This window comes from Strongyloides ratti (genome assembly GCF_001040885.1).
Source record: "Strongyloides ratti genome assembly S_ratti_ED321, chromosome : 2".
NCBI lineage: Eukaryota > Metazoa > Nematoda > Chromadorea > Rhabditida > Strongyloididae > Strongyloides > Strongyloides ratti.
Genome location: NC_037308.1, coordinates 7,747,441 through 7,764,332, shown reverse-complemented (window position 1 = coordinate 7,764,332; position 16,892 = coordinate 7,747,441). Strand labels below are relative to the sequence as shown.

Sequence of the window (16,892 nt, the reverse complement as noted above, 5' to 3'; positions counted from 1 at the left end):
GAATCTATATAAACATTACACTTTATTATAAATAAAAAAAAAATATATAAAGGTAAAATGTAACAATCACAATCTATGTTTTTTTGGACGAGCATCTCCAAAGATGAAATTTAAAATAGTATCAATAATATAACATACTCCAATATTTGCAATTAAAACAATAATCAATTTATTTCGAAAATCATCTGGAAATTGCACAAGTTCAAAATAATTAGTCATATCTGGTGCTGCATTAGAAGCCAAAGTAAATACAACGCTAGTTGCAGCAATTATACTGTATAAAAGAGGTTTGTTTTCAATTAAACTTTCCATAAATGGTCGACCCTAAAATTAATGATAAAAAAAATAAATAATAAAAAAAAAGATTATAATAACTAACCCTATAATTAACAATAAATGTTGATATTTGTAATGTCATTCCAAGAAGGTAAACAGATGAATTTAATAATGAAGGTTTAAATTTTGTTTCTGATGTTACTTTCTCTGTTGGTGGATCATATATTGAAGCAAGATCAACAATATATAATAGACAAAGAAAATGAACACAAAATTGAAAAGATACAGTTAAAATAGTATATAGATTGAAAATATTTGGCATTGGTTTTTCTCTTGATAATGTTTTTAATGGTTTTGATCGTGTTATAAACAAAAAACAAGCAGCTAAAAGCATTCCTTGAAGTGTTTGTTGGTAATCGGAAGAACGTATACCAGATGAATATAATACTGATTGTGAATATGCCGATACCAAAGCATTTAAAGCAAGAATTTTAAACATTTGTAATGTAACTACAAGAGTACATCTTCCTTGTTTTATAATATTACAAATAGAAGCAATTGATGTAAACTTAGATGTAAAAGGTGCTGCAATAGAAGCATCTCCAAGTTTTACAACAGAAGGTTCTTCTGATTCCAAGTCTTCAATTAATTTTTGAAACTTTTTCTGTTGATCATTCATTTGTTTATGATATGGATGATCAGGAGGTAAACGTTTTCTTAAAAATTCTGGAATTTGAGGAGGTGCTACAGGTTTTGGTTTAGATACTGAAAGATCTTCAGCATTTGTTTTTGTAGCATCGAAAGGATGTGATAAAAGGGCAACTCCAACATGAGAATGTTTTAATGCACCAACATCATTAGTTCCATCACCACACATCAAAGTAACATAACCTTGATTTTTTAATTCATTTATTACTTGTTCTTTTTGTTTTGGTGCCATCCGAGCGTATATTTTTATATATTTTAAAATACTTCCTAAAAATTTACGTTCTTGATTGTATAAATGACCAAAACCACTTCCAGTAACACATAATTCATGAAGATTGAAAAAATTAGGAGAATTATTTTTCATTTCCATTTTTTTAGTTTCATCAACAGACTTCCAATACCATTTCTCATCCTCTTTTTGTAAAATCATTATTTCTTTACCTTCTTCAGTAAATTTTAATTCTCTAGATACATGACATGCAGTTAATGGGTTGTCACCTGTTATCATTACAACACTATGTCCTGATTCTTTTATTTCTTTAATCATAGCTTTTGTGTCTTTTTTTAATGGACAAGAAATAACTAGAAAACCAGCAAATGTTAATCCTCTTTCTAAATCATCTCTTGAAATATGTCTAATATTATTTTTATCTATATTTCCTAAATTTGAATAGCCTAACGCAAGTACACGGTATCCCTTTTGTGCAAGCGATTTATATCCTTCAACATATCCTTCTGGAACAGTAGTAAACATATGTTGTAATACTTCTGGTGCACCTTTAACAGCAGTCATCATAACTGGTTCACTACCTTGTGGTGTATATCCGGAGATAACAGTCATTCTTTTAAGTTGACTACTAAAATGATATCTTTGGAAAATTTTAATAGCAGAAGTTTTACCATTACTTGGTGAAACTAAATCATTTTTGACAATATCCCATTTTATCCAATTTAATGTTGCTTTCTCTAAAGGATCACCAACTAATTCTTTGTTAAACATTACCAATGAATGACATGAAGCTAATACCCTTAATGTTATATCATCCAAGTCATCTTTAGTTTTTAAAGAAACACTTTTATCTTCATTTATCATTCCAATACCATCAACAACAAGATTATCAGTTGTTAAAGTACCAGTTTTATCAAAACAACAAACATCAATCTTTCCAGCAAAAGGAATTCTAAAAGGTTCAGTACAAAATATTCCAAGTTTATGTAAAGCTACTAATGAATTATTTACAGCTAGTGATAACTCCAAAGGAAGTTCTGGAGGTACAACACTAGTAATAATCAATGAACATTCAACAAGAGTTTGAAATTTATTAAATTCTGGTTCTAAACTTCTAGTTTTCCAAAGATGAATAGCTGTGGCAATTGCAAAAATTAATAAAAAGAGAATGAAAGCGAAAGTCTCAAGATTATTTGCCGTAACTCTTTTAACACCAAATAAAATTGTTCTTAGTAAAGAACCTTGTGATGTACTGAAACCTGTCTGTAATACATAACACAAAACTCCATCACCAGGTACTTTTGGAACATTACCACTTTTTGTATTTTCATTTGTATGTTGAACAATTTTAGTTCCACCACATAGAACATGAAGTTTCATATCTGTTTGATAATTAAAATGTCTTTCTTGTTCTAAATTTTGTATAGATTCCTTCATTTGAGGTACACTTTCACCTGTTAACATTGATTCGTCCAAAATACAATTTCCACGTAATAGTAATAAATCACACGGTACATTATTATCATTTGAGCTTCTACCTATTGAAATTAAATCACCAACAAGTAATTGATCAGAATGAATTTTTATCCATTTTTTATTTCTATAAACATCAACTAAAAAAGGTTTATTTCCCATATTTCTTATCATTGTCATATTCATCATTTGTTGTTTTACAATTAACATTTCAAACATTGCCAACATACTTAAGGTAAATAATGAATAATATACTAAATCTTCCAAACACCATAAACCGACACAAAAAACTTGAAAAACAAAAAAAGGTGCTGTGGCCCTTTCAATAAACAGCTCCATAAATGAAGGAACAGCCATTTCCATTTTATTATCACCATATTTTAATTTTGTTTCATTAATAATTTCATCCGAAGTTAATCCAGTCCATGAATTAAAATAACTAAAAGATCTATTATTATCAAAAGTTAATTGATTAAATCTTTTTTTATCACTATCATAAATATATATAACTTTTTGAAAATCTAGCCAAGTTTTTATTTTCCCATTATTAAGATGTGTCCTTCTGATAGGAACAATTTCAGACCACCCATTATTTGTAGTTGGTGAAACTAAAGCATGTGTCGCAATTTTTATATCTTTTTCAGGTGAACATGATACAATATAATAAAATTCATTAAACCAAAATGAAAATAATCCCAAAAGAACCTAAATAATAATTAATTATATATTAATAAAAATATTTAAACATACTTGAATCATAAATATGGAAACTGATATAACAACAAATGTAAACCAATATTCTTCATTCGCATAATAAAGATTCCATAATATAATAATTCCTAAATATATAATTATAAACGGTGCTACCAAAAAATGAAAATAAATTGGCTTTATCTTGCATGTTTTTATGGATTCAACCAACCCATCAACAGCCATTGTATATAGATAAATATTATTTTTTTTATTTTAAAATTTATATTATCATAAGTCTAAAAATAATTAATATGCAAATTACCAATATAATATATTAATACTTAAAAATAAAAATACTTTTTTAAAAAAAATTTAGAAGAACAAATATTTTTATAAGAATAATAAAAATTCAAAAATTATAGTTTTATCAACCGATAGTATAAGTTATGTTGGCAAAGTGACATGATTCCAAATATTTTTGCATTTGTTATAAGATGCAAATAGGAAAGGAATATATTTGTAACTGAACATTTCTAATTCTTTTTATTAAATATAGTTACCAGCTATAATATAAAATTTAAAAAAAATAAAAAACAAGATTTTTTAAAAATGGCAAATATATCTCCATTAAAGTTTGCTGAAAAACTAACTATTTTAAATGATCGAACTATTGGTTTACTAACACGTTTATATAATATAAAGAAAGCATGTTTTGATCCAAAATTAAGGCCAAAATTTTTGTATGAAAAAGCAATTGAGGGTGCAGTTAAATTGTTACTAAAAAAATTTCCACAAAGTGATTTAAAAAATAACCAGGTTTGTTGTTTATTTTTTTTTTTAAATATATAACAATTTAGAGTGTATTTGATACTGTAAGAAAACAAAAAATGGAAATTATGAAATCATTGTCTCTATATTATTCTACATTTGTTGATGTTCTAGATTTAAAAGATCACATTATGGAACTTTTAACAAAAATGAATATGGTTTGTAGAAATTTTGACTTAACATTAAATTTTGAATTAACAAAAACATATTTGGATCTTGTAACTAATTATTGTTCTCTTATGATATTAATGTCACGAATAGATGATAAAAAAGCTGTCTTATCAATGTATAATTTATGTCATGAGATGATAAATAATTGTAATGAGTCTTCTTTTCCTAGAATGGGACAGATGATTGTTGATTTTGAGAATCCATATAAAAAATTAAATGAAGATTTAACTCCTATTAATCGTTTAATTTATTCTGGATTAATCTCTTTATCAAAAATATATCTTCATAGAAATATACATGCAGATGTTTGGAGGGGTGCTCAGATGTTATCTTTAACTACAAATTCTTCACAAATGTTATACCTTGCACAAACTGAAACAATAAATTGTGAATTTTTATCAATTGATACAATGGAACGTTGGATTGTTTTTCTAACTATAGCTTGTCATGGAGTTTTATTAAATGATCCTATTATTGTTGGTATGTGGCAACGAACACTTCAAACATCTCTTGTAGTTCCATTATTTAGAGATGAAGTTTTAAATTTACATAATGTTTTTATTGAATGTTTTGAAGGAACAAAAGGTTCATCAAAAAAAATAAGTGAAGTTAAAGAAAATTATAATATTGCAATACAAACTAGTAACTCAATTCATTTAGAAAGGAGACGTTTCTTAAGAGAAGCATTAAAAGATTTAACATTATTATACGATGATCAACCGGGAATTCTTGGACCTAAAATATTATTTGTTTTAATAGGTTTATGTTTTGCTCGTGATGAAATTAACTGGTATGTAAGACATTTTAAAGAGTGGCCTCAAAATACAAAAAAACAAAAATCTCAAAGTTTTGTAGTTGATCGTCAAATATCAGAATTAATATATTATACTTTAAAACTAAGAACAATTGTTGAAAAGTATGATCGTATTGTTTCAAATTATTATTTTAAATATTTAAAAAGTTATGATGCATTTGTAATGCAAGAATGTATTCCAGAAATTGGAAATCGGTTGGCAAAAGATGATGAAGTAAGATTACTTTCTATTCATGCATCAATGCAAGAAAATATAAAACCAACCTTTGAAACTTATCAAGATGTGAAATTTGATTGGTTTAGAATACAAGCAAATACATCAGTTGAAAAATATGGTATAAATTTGGAAGATTATAGAAAATTATGTATATTATTGAATACATCTTGTTGGCATTTTGAATTAATTGGTAACTTAAAACAATTACTAATGAAATGTTCAAGTTTGGATATTTATGCATTTTATCAAGAACAATTAAAAGAACAATTTGATGAAGCTAGAAATAGTCATTATTTTTCACGTTATGCTATATCATTTGCCAAACTTACTGGTGATTTTGAATGCCTTTTACATGAAATGTGCCCTGAAGAACATGATACTCTTATTGATAGAGCAATAAGACATTCAACATCTTTTCTAGAAGATATTGGAAAAAGGTTATGTACTATTAGTTTATCAATGATAAGTGAAGAATATGATTTAATAAATCAAGCATCTGCAACAAGATGTGCTGAATTAATAGATATAACTAATAGAGCTCAAATTGGAAAAGGTAATAGAGTTCCTGAAATTGTTCCTATGCCTGGTCATGAAAGTGTTAGAATTTCAAGAGATCAATTATCATACATGGATAAACAACTTAGTATTTTGACAGATCTTATTAATGCTGTAACTTCATGGGATAGTTTTCAAGTATTTGATTCAATTCTTGTTCCAAAGGATTATGTTCTACGTTATTATGATAAAAGTTTAATCACAATTTTTAGTTTAAAATTTTTTGTGGATCAAGAAAAAAAAATTATCAGTCGACCATCTGATTTATTGAAATTTATTAATTCAGAATTAACTGTATTACATTATGTTGAAAGATGTTTAGGAATTGATCTTCAAAGATTATTTACTTCTGTTTTAAATCAAGAAAGTTTAACTATTGATGTTTATAACAATGAAACATTTACCTCATTATATATAAAATTTTATGTGTCTTCTATTTTAAAGAAAGCCTCTACTGGAAATGTTCATTTTTCAACTATAACATCAACATTTAGTAGTACACCTGATTATGAAGGTCCACCACCAGAACATTATACAGATCCAAGTGAATTAATGTCTCTTGCTACTTTAATTGGACCATTTGGTATTAAAAATATGTGTGATCATATAATGTGGCAGTGTGCTGCACAAATTATGGAATTATTACGATTAACCGTTCAAAATAAACAAATTTTATCTGAGGCAAGACGTGTCTATACACATCCTGGTAAAATGAAAGAAGTTATTGAAAAACTTGGTGATCACGATACAGAGATGAAAAAAAAGACTCAACAACTTCAAGCCAATCAAACAATACATTTATTTACAAATCGACTTACAATTGTTGGTATTTTAATGTCATTTAAAAAAATGTTACTTTCTGCTTCAAAGATTGTCTTTAGAAAACGTTTAAAGTTTCTTTATAGTTGTGGTGAGAATATTTTGAATGAATTTAGTGATGAGGCTAAAGTTAAAGCACATGAATTATTTTCAACATTAGTAGTTGAAGAAAATGATTTTTCTATTTTAGTTAACATGATTGAACAAGACTATGAATCTTTAAATGTTAAAGATGGAAATGAATTTCATTTGATTTGTTCACTTTTAATGGTATTTGCTGCTATAACATTACCAAAATTGTCATCTCAAAATCAATCAATGTTAAAAGTTTCAACACATTCTACATCAAATAATATTAATGCAATTCCAGTTGCATTAGATACCATAAGTAATGTATTATTTGCAATTTGTGGTAGATTAGATTGTGGTGATAGAATGAAAGAATTTTTAAAAATTATTTCATGTGGATTATTACAAATTGTTGGAAGTTCGGCATCCGAATACTCTCCAAATTTAAGATCAATAAATGTTTTGTTAGAAGATATTGTTTGTGAATCTAAATGGATAACATTTGATGATTTACAAGAAGTGTTCCCACATAATCTTATTTCATCCAGCTATACAAGTTGTTTTATCAATGAAAAAAGTTCTATTAACTTTTAACTTTTAAAAATTATTTTTTATTTTTTGTTATTTATTTAAAAACAATTATTTTTAAAATTAACAACATGTATTATCATAATTAATTATCAATGTTTTTTTTATAACTTGTATGTTTATTTTTAACATATTAAAAACAATTTTATTAATGTATACTTTAATAAAAATTATCTAAATTAAGAATGTGTCAACTTACATTTACAGCAAAATATTTACTTTAAAATTTTTTTTTATATAAAATTTTAAAATTCAATACATTAAATAGAAGTTAAACTAAATTGTGAATTTAAAATTTCATTTTATAAATCACATTGTAAATATGTATTTGAAAAATTCAGAAAAGTTAAATATGTAAATATAATTTTGTAATTTTAAAATTATTTAAACTATAATAATAAAGTAGATTTTAAGTAGTATAAATATTTTACAAATAAAGATACATATAAGTCTATTATATAATTTTATAAATATTATTTTAGTTGTGGTATTAACTTTTTACAAAATTTTAAAAGAAAAATAAAAGATAAGTGATTAAATTTATATTTTTATTATATATGATAAATTTAAAGATAAACATAATATTGTAATTGAGTGTTTGTTTATTGATATAGATTTATTATTCATTTGATAATTGCTATGGAAATTCTATATCAAACCCGAAATTTGTATGATTTTTTCTTTTTCCAAAAGAAGGTATGGGATTTTTTGTTTTTGTATGATAAACAAAAACTTCTTTAATTTTTGTATTATAACCAAAAGGTTCTAAATCATCTCTTTCTATTCCAAGTCCTGTTAATAAGATAGGTTCAGGACTTTGAGAATATTGTTTAGGATCCATTGTAAAACGTACCTCTGGTTTTGTTAGAAAGACATCTAAACAAATGGCAAATGAAGCCATATCCATGGCAAATTTTCTTTCTGGAGCATAATAACTTTTAAATCCAACTACCTTTCCATTTTTAACAATTGGTGTTTCAATAGGACTTGATGAGAATGCCACAGCCCAAACTCCAATTTTTTTAACATTTCTAATATATTTATTAAATAATCTTAAATCATATGTATTATCATCATCTGCAAAATAAACAATTCCTTTTTGATTAGATTTAACAAAATGTGACTTTGATGAGATTAACAAATCAAGAGCTTTATCACGTTGCCACCAACCACGTCTTGGCATGCCAGATGGTGTTTTATGAGCAATATATGTATATGGTATATTACTATTATTTAATATTCTTTCAACTCCAGATGATTTTTTATGACCATCTTCAACTACTATCCAATGTATTTCTGATAAATGTTGAAGGGTATTGGCTAGACGAATAAAGTCAGGATATCTTGTAATTCTTCTATATGTTGGTGTAATTATAATAATTTTATTTTGAAGTTTTGAAGTATTAACAAATCTAAAATAAAAATAAATAAATATTAATAATTTAAATTATTAAACTTACAATAAAAATTGAAAAAAATATAAAAGAACAATATTTAATTTAGATAAGAATTCCATTTAATATTTAGTAAAATAAATTAGTCACTTTAAAATTATATATACTTTAAATCAATCTAAATAATTTATAAATATTTAAAATAAGTTTAACTATGTGTTACCTTAAATTTTAAACAAACTAAAATATATAATTCAAAACTAATTCTATATAAAAAAAATTTTTAACTATATATAATAAAGATTATTTAAAGTCTAAATATTAACATCTTGATTATAATTTATTAAAGTACAATATATATTATACTAATATATAACTTATATATATATATATATATACATATGTTTTTTTTTTTACTACCACTTAAGGTTAAAAGATACTGGATATTTTGTAAATATGCGTTGATATTAGCTTTCAATTTTATTAAAAATAAATTACTATTCAAATAATATATTATAATAAGGTAAATTTTACTTTACAAAAACTAGTTTGACAAAATATCAAAAAATCATATATAAATTACATAAAAATATTTAATTCTAACTAGTGATATATTATAATTTTGTTTTTATCCTGTTACAGAATTTCAATAAATTTTTATAGTATAAAAATAAAAAAAAAATTTTCTTTTTCTATAATTTAACAGTGATTAAAAAATTACTTTGTACTGAAAATCTTATCAAAATATGATTTTTTTTTTTGGAATAGTTTTATATTGTATTGTGCAATATTCATTCATACATTTGTACAAATGGAATAAAAAAAGAAACAATTATAATTGAATAGAGATCATTTGTATTATTAATCTTATGTAAGTTTCATCTTCTGCTAGATCTTCTTGTTGAAGTAGACGAAGAACCATTTTCATGCACATCTCTTCTAGTTCTTGAACGTAAATTTCTAACAGTTGATGATGAGGCTAATGAGTTAGTAGATGTCATAGATTTTGATGATGATGAAGATGACATTGACGAAGTAGGACGAGCATTTGTATCAAAACACGTTTCTTTTTCTTCATTATTTCGTCTTGTTCGTTTTTTAACAGGACGATTGACCTCGTAATCAGAATTATCGACGTCTTCTGAAATACCGGCATCATCACTACTTGACAACCCACCATAATTATTTTCTTTTGTTCTTCTTCTTTTTCTTAATCTTGAATTATTTGTTATCTGACTACCACTAGGCATTTCATGATCATCAAAGTCATGATTATTATATACCATTGTTTCTATTATATTTTCATTATATGAAACAACATTACCTTTAGCTGCTCTTGATGGTCTGTTAACACGCCCTGCCTGTGTAATAATTTGTAAACCAGCAAAACTTAAAGGAGCAGCTTTTCGTCTTGCTCGTCTTCTATTATTAGTTTCTTCAAATGCATGATTTGATTCTTCTGCTTCATCAAAATCAGTAGATGCATTATATCTAGAGATAATTCCATTTATAATTTTAATTGATATATTTTTAAATGAGGTTATACGTGAATGTAACTATAATTAAAATATTATAAAAATGTAATTTATACAATAAAACTTACTCCACCTCTTCTATCAACATTTAGTTGAGACATTTTTTCATGTATATCATTTAATTCATTTTTTATTTCCATAGGATTATTTATTGAACCAATTTCACATTTTTGTACCATCTCATTTATTTTTCTAACAATTTCTTTTATTTCATATACACTTTCATTTGATTCTTCAGATAATCGTTCAATTTCTTTAACAATTTTTCCACTTTGATTATTAAAAGTATTTAAAAATTCAATAATCCACCATTCTCTTTTATTATTACAATTTACAGATGATGTTGAAACATTTTGATCTGCAATAGCAGTAATAACACTTTCAAATTTCTTAGCTACTTCAGATGTTGAAGGTTTTTTCCATAAATTTAATTCATCAGCTTTGTTAATATTATTTTCAAATTCATTTAAAATATCTGTATCACTATTTTGACTATAAATATATGAAATAATTGTTTCAGCAATTGCTTTTGATTTATTAGTAATTTCAGAATGTTCATAATTATAATTTATACAATTGTATACAAGTCTTCTAATATCATCTTCCAATGAAATAAGGCGTCTTTAAAAAAAATAAATAATTAAAATATTACTTTAAATAAAAATAAAAACAAACCTATAGTAATTATTTTCAAGTCTTTCTTTAATAATTTGAAGATCAATTGGTTGGCTGACGTGTAAAAGATAATCATCATATGTTTTTAAGTCAACCTTCTCAACAAATAAGTCTGCTTCAGGATGACTTATAATAGCATCAATAACAGTTTTAGCTCGTGATAAAATTTCCATACGAGTAAAGTTACCCCAGTCATTTGTATTCTCGTCAACTTTAGCTAATTCATCTAACTCACTTTCTGTTGCTTTATCATTACTAACCCGTGATTGTTTCTTAGGCATAATTTCCCAGGGTGAAAAAAATTGTTGTTCCTCTCCATCAATGCTTTGTTCATTAGGAAATTTTACAAGAATTTTATTCCATGATGAGGAAGGATATGCATCATCACATGGTTTAATTTCAACAATTTTTCCAACCCAATAATCTTTATCAATAATAGCTTCTACCTCCATATTTTTCTTAAAATTTTCATTTATTGCTTTTTTATAATGATCATATAAAATTATAAAATCTGCTATACCATCCTCATCATGATAATAAATATCAAATGGTTCAACATATGGGCACATAAGTTCATTTGTAGGAAGTAAAGTTAATTTTGTTAATTGATGAGGTTTAACAACATAATCTACACCAATAACATAACATACAACTTCAGGACCAAATTCAGGTCTTACAAAATATTTTTTACTTAATCTAAATAAATTTTTTTCTTTAACATTATTTACATATTCTTGATGGCCTTGTTTAAAGTAAACAACATGATCACCAAGTTGAGGAGTATATGGAGATCTACGAACTTTAACGACCAATGCACTTGATGGATAAATATCTAAAGGATATTTAATATTTTTATGAATATTTTCATTTTGATAAAGTGGTTCTCTTTCTTCCTCCATTTCCTCATCATTATTAACATCATCATCATCATCATCATCTGAAAAATTAACTCCTCTTCCTCTAGAAGTTCGACTATTTCTATTATTTTGTCTTTCATCATCTTCATCATTTTCAAGAGTTAACTCATCTAATTCTACTGATGAATGGAAACTTCCTTCTTCATCACTTAAAAAACTTTCATCCATAGAACCATCAGAACCAATTCCATCATTTTCAACAATATTATTTACATCACTTAACTCCTCTAATTCATGTCTTGCTTCTGTAACTCCAACACTTTCTTCATCAGAAGAAACATTTTGTAATCGTCTTCTTCTTCCTCTTCTTACAGGAAGTTGTTGTTCTAATTCTTCATTACTCAATAAATTTCTAGCTGTAGCACGTGTTACTCTTCTTTCTCTATTATTTTGAGATACAACAACTTCTTGATCTTCTGATGACTCAGTAACTCTTGGTCGAGATCTTGTTCCACGACTTAATAATCCAGTTTGTAATGGTTGTCTATTTCTTCTTCCTTCACGTACTCTTTCAGAATTAGGAACAAATTCAGAATCATTTGCTTCATCATCTTGTTCTGAATTTTCAATTAATTGAGCAGGATTATCATTATCATCATCAGCAGTATAACTTTCATCAGATGAGTCATCTGATGCAAGATTTAATAAAATATTTTCAGCTTCAGTTAATTGTCTTTGAGGAGGAGAAATTGCACCTTGTCGCAATGTATAAATCTGCGATTGATTATTTGATGTCGTTGACAATTCTTGAACTTGTTTGGCAGGACCTGTTTTACATAATATTTCATAACGTTTTCTTTCTTTTAATGATTCAACTTTTATATTCTCTTCCCAAGCAATTTTTTCACAATCTTTTAATTGTGGTAATAATTCTCTTGTTTTCCATAATGAAGTACCTTCAGCTAATTGTGAAACATCTTTCATTTGGGCAAATCCTGCTACCATTCTTTGAATATCTTCACCATATGGTATTTCTTCTTGATTACATAATCTTGTTGGTGGTGCTTTATCATATCTTACACCAGTTTCACTATCAAACATTACATAATTATCTAATTGAGATTCATGAAATTCATGTTGGAAAAATTGTTGTTCAGGTACATGAGAAAATTGTTCAAGTTTTTGTATACAATAACATGATAATCTTCCTAAATGATCACTAAAATAAATATTTTGTCCATCTTCGCTAAATAGCAATTCATGTATTGAACCATTTCCAAATACAGCAAGATCATCTGGACTATTTTCAACTTTAAATAATGCCTTTCCTGTAACCATATCCCATATAAATAATTTTCCATCATCACCTCCAGATACAAATACACGTTCATTGATGGGATTTATAATTAAAGTAAAAACGCCAACAGAATGACCAATAAATTCAGTTAGAAGATTTCCAGTACAAACACAATATTGACGTAATATATTATCACTTGATGAAACAATAATTTTATCACCTTTTGGTGTAAATTTTGCTTTTAATGGTTTATTAATATTTTTTTGTTTACATTGATTTGTAAATACACTTTGTGGAAGTTTAATACATAATTCACTAAAATTATTCTCTCCAATACATGTAAATATACGTAATGTGCCGTCATCAGCACCAACACTAAATTTAATATCATATGGAGCCCAATCAAGAGTATCAGCTTTTACATTATTTAATTGATATTCAAATATTTTTTTAACATTTGAAATACTTTCTACAAAATAGACAAATATAGCACGAGATCCACCAGCTAAAACAAAACTTCCTCCAGGTGAATGAATCATGCCAAGAATTGGACTTTTTGTTGATTTTTTTTCATTAAAAATTATTGGATCCATATGAACTTCTAGTGTTTTTTTATTCCAACGATAAAATAATACAAGACCATCTTTACCAGCTGATACAAGAAATTGATAATCACCATCAACAAATGGTAAAAATTTTATACTTGATATATCAGCTGTATGTGGATTCATAGATGTTAAATATTCACCTGTACTTGCATTCCAAAATATGGTGAATCCTCTAACTGATGTTGAACACATTAACTGATTATCATGAGATATTGATACTTCAATTATTGGATCTGTATGCCCACGTAAAGTATGCCGTATTAAACCAGTTCTTGTATCAAAAATTTTAAATGATGTATCGTCTGATCCTGTAATTATAAACTGATTTGTTTTATCAAATTTTAATGTATATATTGCATTTGAATGTAATAATATTCTATATTGCTGAACCATTTTACTATACATTTCTGGTGAAATTAATGTTTTTTCATGTTTTGGTGTTAAATAAGGTAATGAAATAAGAGGTGTAATTTTAGAATTTTTTTCTAGGAAACGATCTATTTGGATTGATGTTAATGGTTTAGTTGTTATTAATGTATAAAATCTTGAAAAACATTGTGTACGTATAAAATTATTTTTATGATTCATGCTATTAGTAAATATTCTCAATTTATTTGAAATTCCTATTTCTCTTTTAGTTTCACAACGTAAATTTTTTACTTGTCCAGCTAGTGAAAAAATAGTAGTACCGAATCGTCTATATTTTTTAACAGCCTCATCAAAAGTATAATAAACTTCCTGTCCATTAAATAGTCGATATTTCGGTAGCAATCGTTTTTCAATAATTTCATTTTTAAAATTGTTAGCAACATCTGTATATCCAGAATCTAATAGATGGAAATAACATAAAAATTGAACCTCAATTCTAGCATTTCTGTCGATCAAGGCAATTTGTGAATTGGTTGAAGTTGATGGTACATTATCGTGATTAGTATGATATACATGGCTAGCATTTTCAATTCGAAAATCAGAAATATTATTAGATCTAATTGACATCAAAAATCCTAGAAAAAATAAGAAAAAAATATTATAAGAATTTAAGCTTTCATGGTTATTTATAATTTCAATCGAAATTGATTACATGAAAAATTTATTCAATAAAAAATACTATTAAAATAACAAAAACTCTATATATAATAATATTTTATTAAAAAAAACAATTAAAAATAACCATAATATAGTAAAAAAAGCAAAAGTAAATGAAATTTTCCTATTACTTAATAAGCCTATTCACATCAGCATCGTAACATCAATTCGTCACAAGACAACTACAATTTTCCAATTTTTTTTATCGCTTTGCGACTCTTCTATTGAGAGATTGAGAAAAAGAGTAAAAGTACTATTAACTGCTGAGAGTATACACGAATCGTTCTATAAACATATTAAATATAAAAGCTAATATTGTCGTAAATAAAATAAAATTTACAAACAATATGTTTTTCCATTTATCTAATTATATAATATATATATGATGTTTTGATGTAGATACCATGAAATTATTAAATTCATAAATATTTAAAAGTTTATAATAATAACATACAATTTCAAATAAAATTTTATTTTTTTATATTAAAATTTTAAAGTACAACATTAAAAATTATTTTATATGTAAAATTGTTAATTACAATTTTTCAAAGTTAAAAAAATGCACTTTTTAAGATTGTGTCTTACTTATAGATGCACAAATTGATTCCAAAAAAACAATGAAAAATTAATCCAACAAAAATTTTAATCTTTATTAATTCTTTTTAATTTTTGGTGTAATACAATTTAACTTCTTGAAATATAATAAATAATGAATCCAAATTATTTATAAAAAACTTTTGAATGTAAAGTTAAATGTAAAAAGTCTAAACAAATTTATTGATAAACAAGCAAAAAATTTCTAAAAGTTACAAATAAATATTTTTTAAAATATTTTACAGTAGTATAATGAATTTCTTTTTTTTTTTTGTGGAAAAATTAGAATGTAACTCCTTCTGGTGGTTGTGAAAGCTTCATATTATCCTTACTTGTCATCATATGATTTCTTATATCTTCCAAAATTGTTTTAATATAGTAGGAACTTTTCCATTGTTTCAATGTTTGAAGATAACGTTTATCAATCTTATAATTTTAAAAAAAAAATTAAATAAAAAATTTGAAAATACTTACAACACCGGTAGATTGATTAACTCCATTACAATTGATTCTTGTAATAAAACGAACAGTTGGAGGTTCTTCTGGATATTTAGGGCCACATTCTAAAAGTAAGCTGTACATACGAGATTCAAAAGGAGTTCTATTAGGTCCAATTACCATTCCGGTCCATTTGGTTAATGTCATATCTTCATCATCCTCTAATCCCCAAGATATATTACCATCGCCTTTGCCTTTTTGACCATCTTCAAGCTCTTCAAGTAGTCTGAAATTTCTTGGAACAGTAACTAAAAAATATATTATATAAAATTTTTATCAAAAAAACCTACCTTCACCCATGACTCTAAATGAAAAAGTATGTAAAAAAACAAATAAATCTAAATACAAAAATGAAAAACTTCAATTTAAATAATACTATCGATAAAAATTTAAAAATAATAATAAATATAAAATAATTAAACCAATTTTAATTAAAAAAATATAGCGATATATGTTATTATTATTATTATTTATAAAAAAAAATAGAATTAATATACAAATATAAGTTAATATATTCGTTTGTAACTAAAACTTTAACTGTATCTTAGGAAATCGATTATAAAAAAAACTAATTTATTATATAGATAATTTGCTGGATATTGTTATAAAAATGTATAAAAATGTCATTATAGGTGATAAATGAAACACTTACGATAAATATCTATCTACAATATAATAATTTTTTTTTGATGTAACAATCAAAAAGAGTCGCGAGCCCGTTGGAAGAGTTTATACATAGATACTTTTCCACAAACATGAACCATAGAGGACATCAAATGATAGTTGTAAATATATTATGATAAAATAGTATATTTATAAATATTATAAATGTTTAATTTACAATTATTTACATAAATACATATATTATTGATTATAAATACCAATTGATCTTAATACATACATTTAAG

At 25.3% G+C, this 16,892-nt stretch overlaps 5 protein-coding genes across 5 annotated transcripts; 1 reads left to right on the top strand and 4 right to left on the bottom strand.

Annotated features, from left to right (window-relative positions):
• Positions 1-66: 66 nt before the first annotated feature.
• Positions 67-3,612, bottom strand: SRAE_2000248900 (Cation-transporting P-type ATPase family and Cation-transporting P-type ATPase, subfamily V and P-type ATPase, A domain and HAD-like domain and P-type ATPase, cytoplasmic domain N-containing protein; the record flags this gene model as incomplete). Its single annotated transcript, XM_024653563.1, has 4 exons — positions 67-324; positions 380-3,391; positions 3,437-3,525; positions 3,609-3,612. The coding sequence occupies 4 exons, from the start codon at positions 3,610-3,612 to the stop codon at positions 67-69; spliced, it is 3,363 nt and encodes a 1,120-aa protein (XP_024507027.1).
• Positions 3,613-3,988: 376 nt separating this feature from the next.
• On the top strand, positions 3,989-7,446 carry SRAE_2000248800 (Membrane-associated protein Hem; the record flags this gene model as incomplete). Its single annotated transcript, XM_024653561.1, has 2 exons — positions 3,989-4,195; positions 4,237-7,446. The coding sequence occupies 2 exons, from the start codon at positions 3,989-3,991 to the stop codon at positions 7,444-7,446; spliced, it is 3,417 nt and encodes a 1,138-aa protein (XP_024507026.1).
• Positions 7,447-8,077: 631 nt separating this feature from the next.
• On the bottom strand, positions 8,078-8,956 carry SRAE_2000248700 (Glycosyl transferase, family 43-containing protein; the record flags this gene model as incomplete). The annotated part of the gene is made up of 2 exons (XM_024653560.1): positions 8,078-8,852; positions 8,901-8,956. 2 exons carry the CDS (start codon positions 8,954-8,956, stop codon positions 8,078-8,080), a joined length of 831 nt encoding a protein of 276 aa, XP_024507025.1.
• A 756-nt stretch (positions 8,957-9,712) lies between these two features.
• Positions 9,713-14,802, bottom strand: SRAE_2000248600 (BRWD3; the record flags this gene model as incomplete). The annotated part of the gene is made up of 3 exons (XM_024653559.1): positions 9,713-10,390; positions 10,438-10,990; positions 11,045-14,802. 3 exons carry the CDS (start codon positions 14,800-14,802, stop codon positions 9,713-9,715), a joined length of 4,989 nt encoding a protein of 1,662 aa, XP_024507024.1.
• Positions 14,803-15,768: 966 nt separating this feature from the next.
• On the bottom strand, positions 15,769-16,284 carry SRAE_2000248500 (MIP16420p; the record flags this gene model as incomplete). The annotated part of the gene is made up of 3 exons (XM_024653558.1): positions 15,769-15,912; positions 15,961-16,232; positions 16,275-16,284. The coding sequence occupies 3 exons, from the start codon at positions 16,282-16,284 to the stop codon at positions 15,769-15,771; spliced, it is 426 nt and encodes a 141-aa protein (XP_024507023.1).
• Between the last annotated feature and the right edge of the window lie 608 nt (positions 16,285-16,892).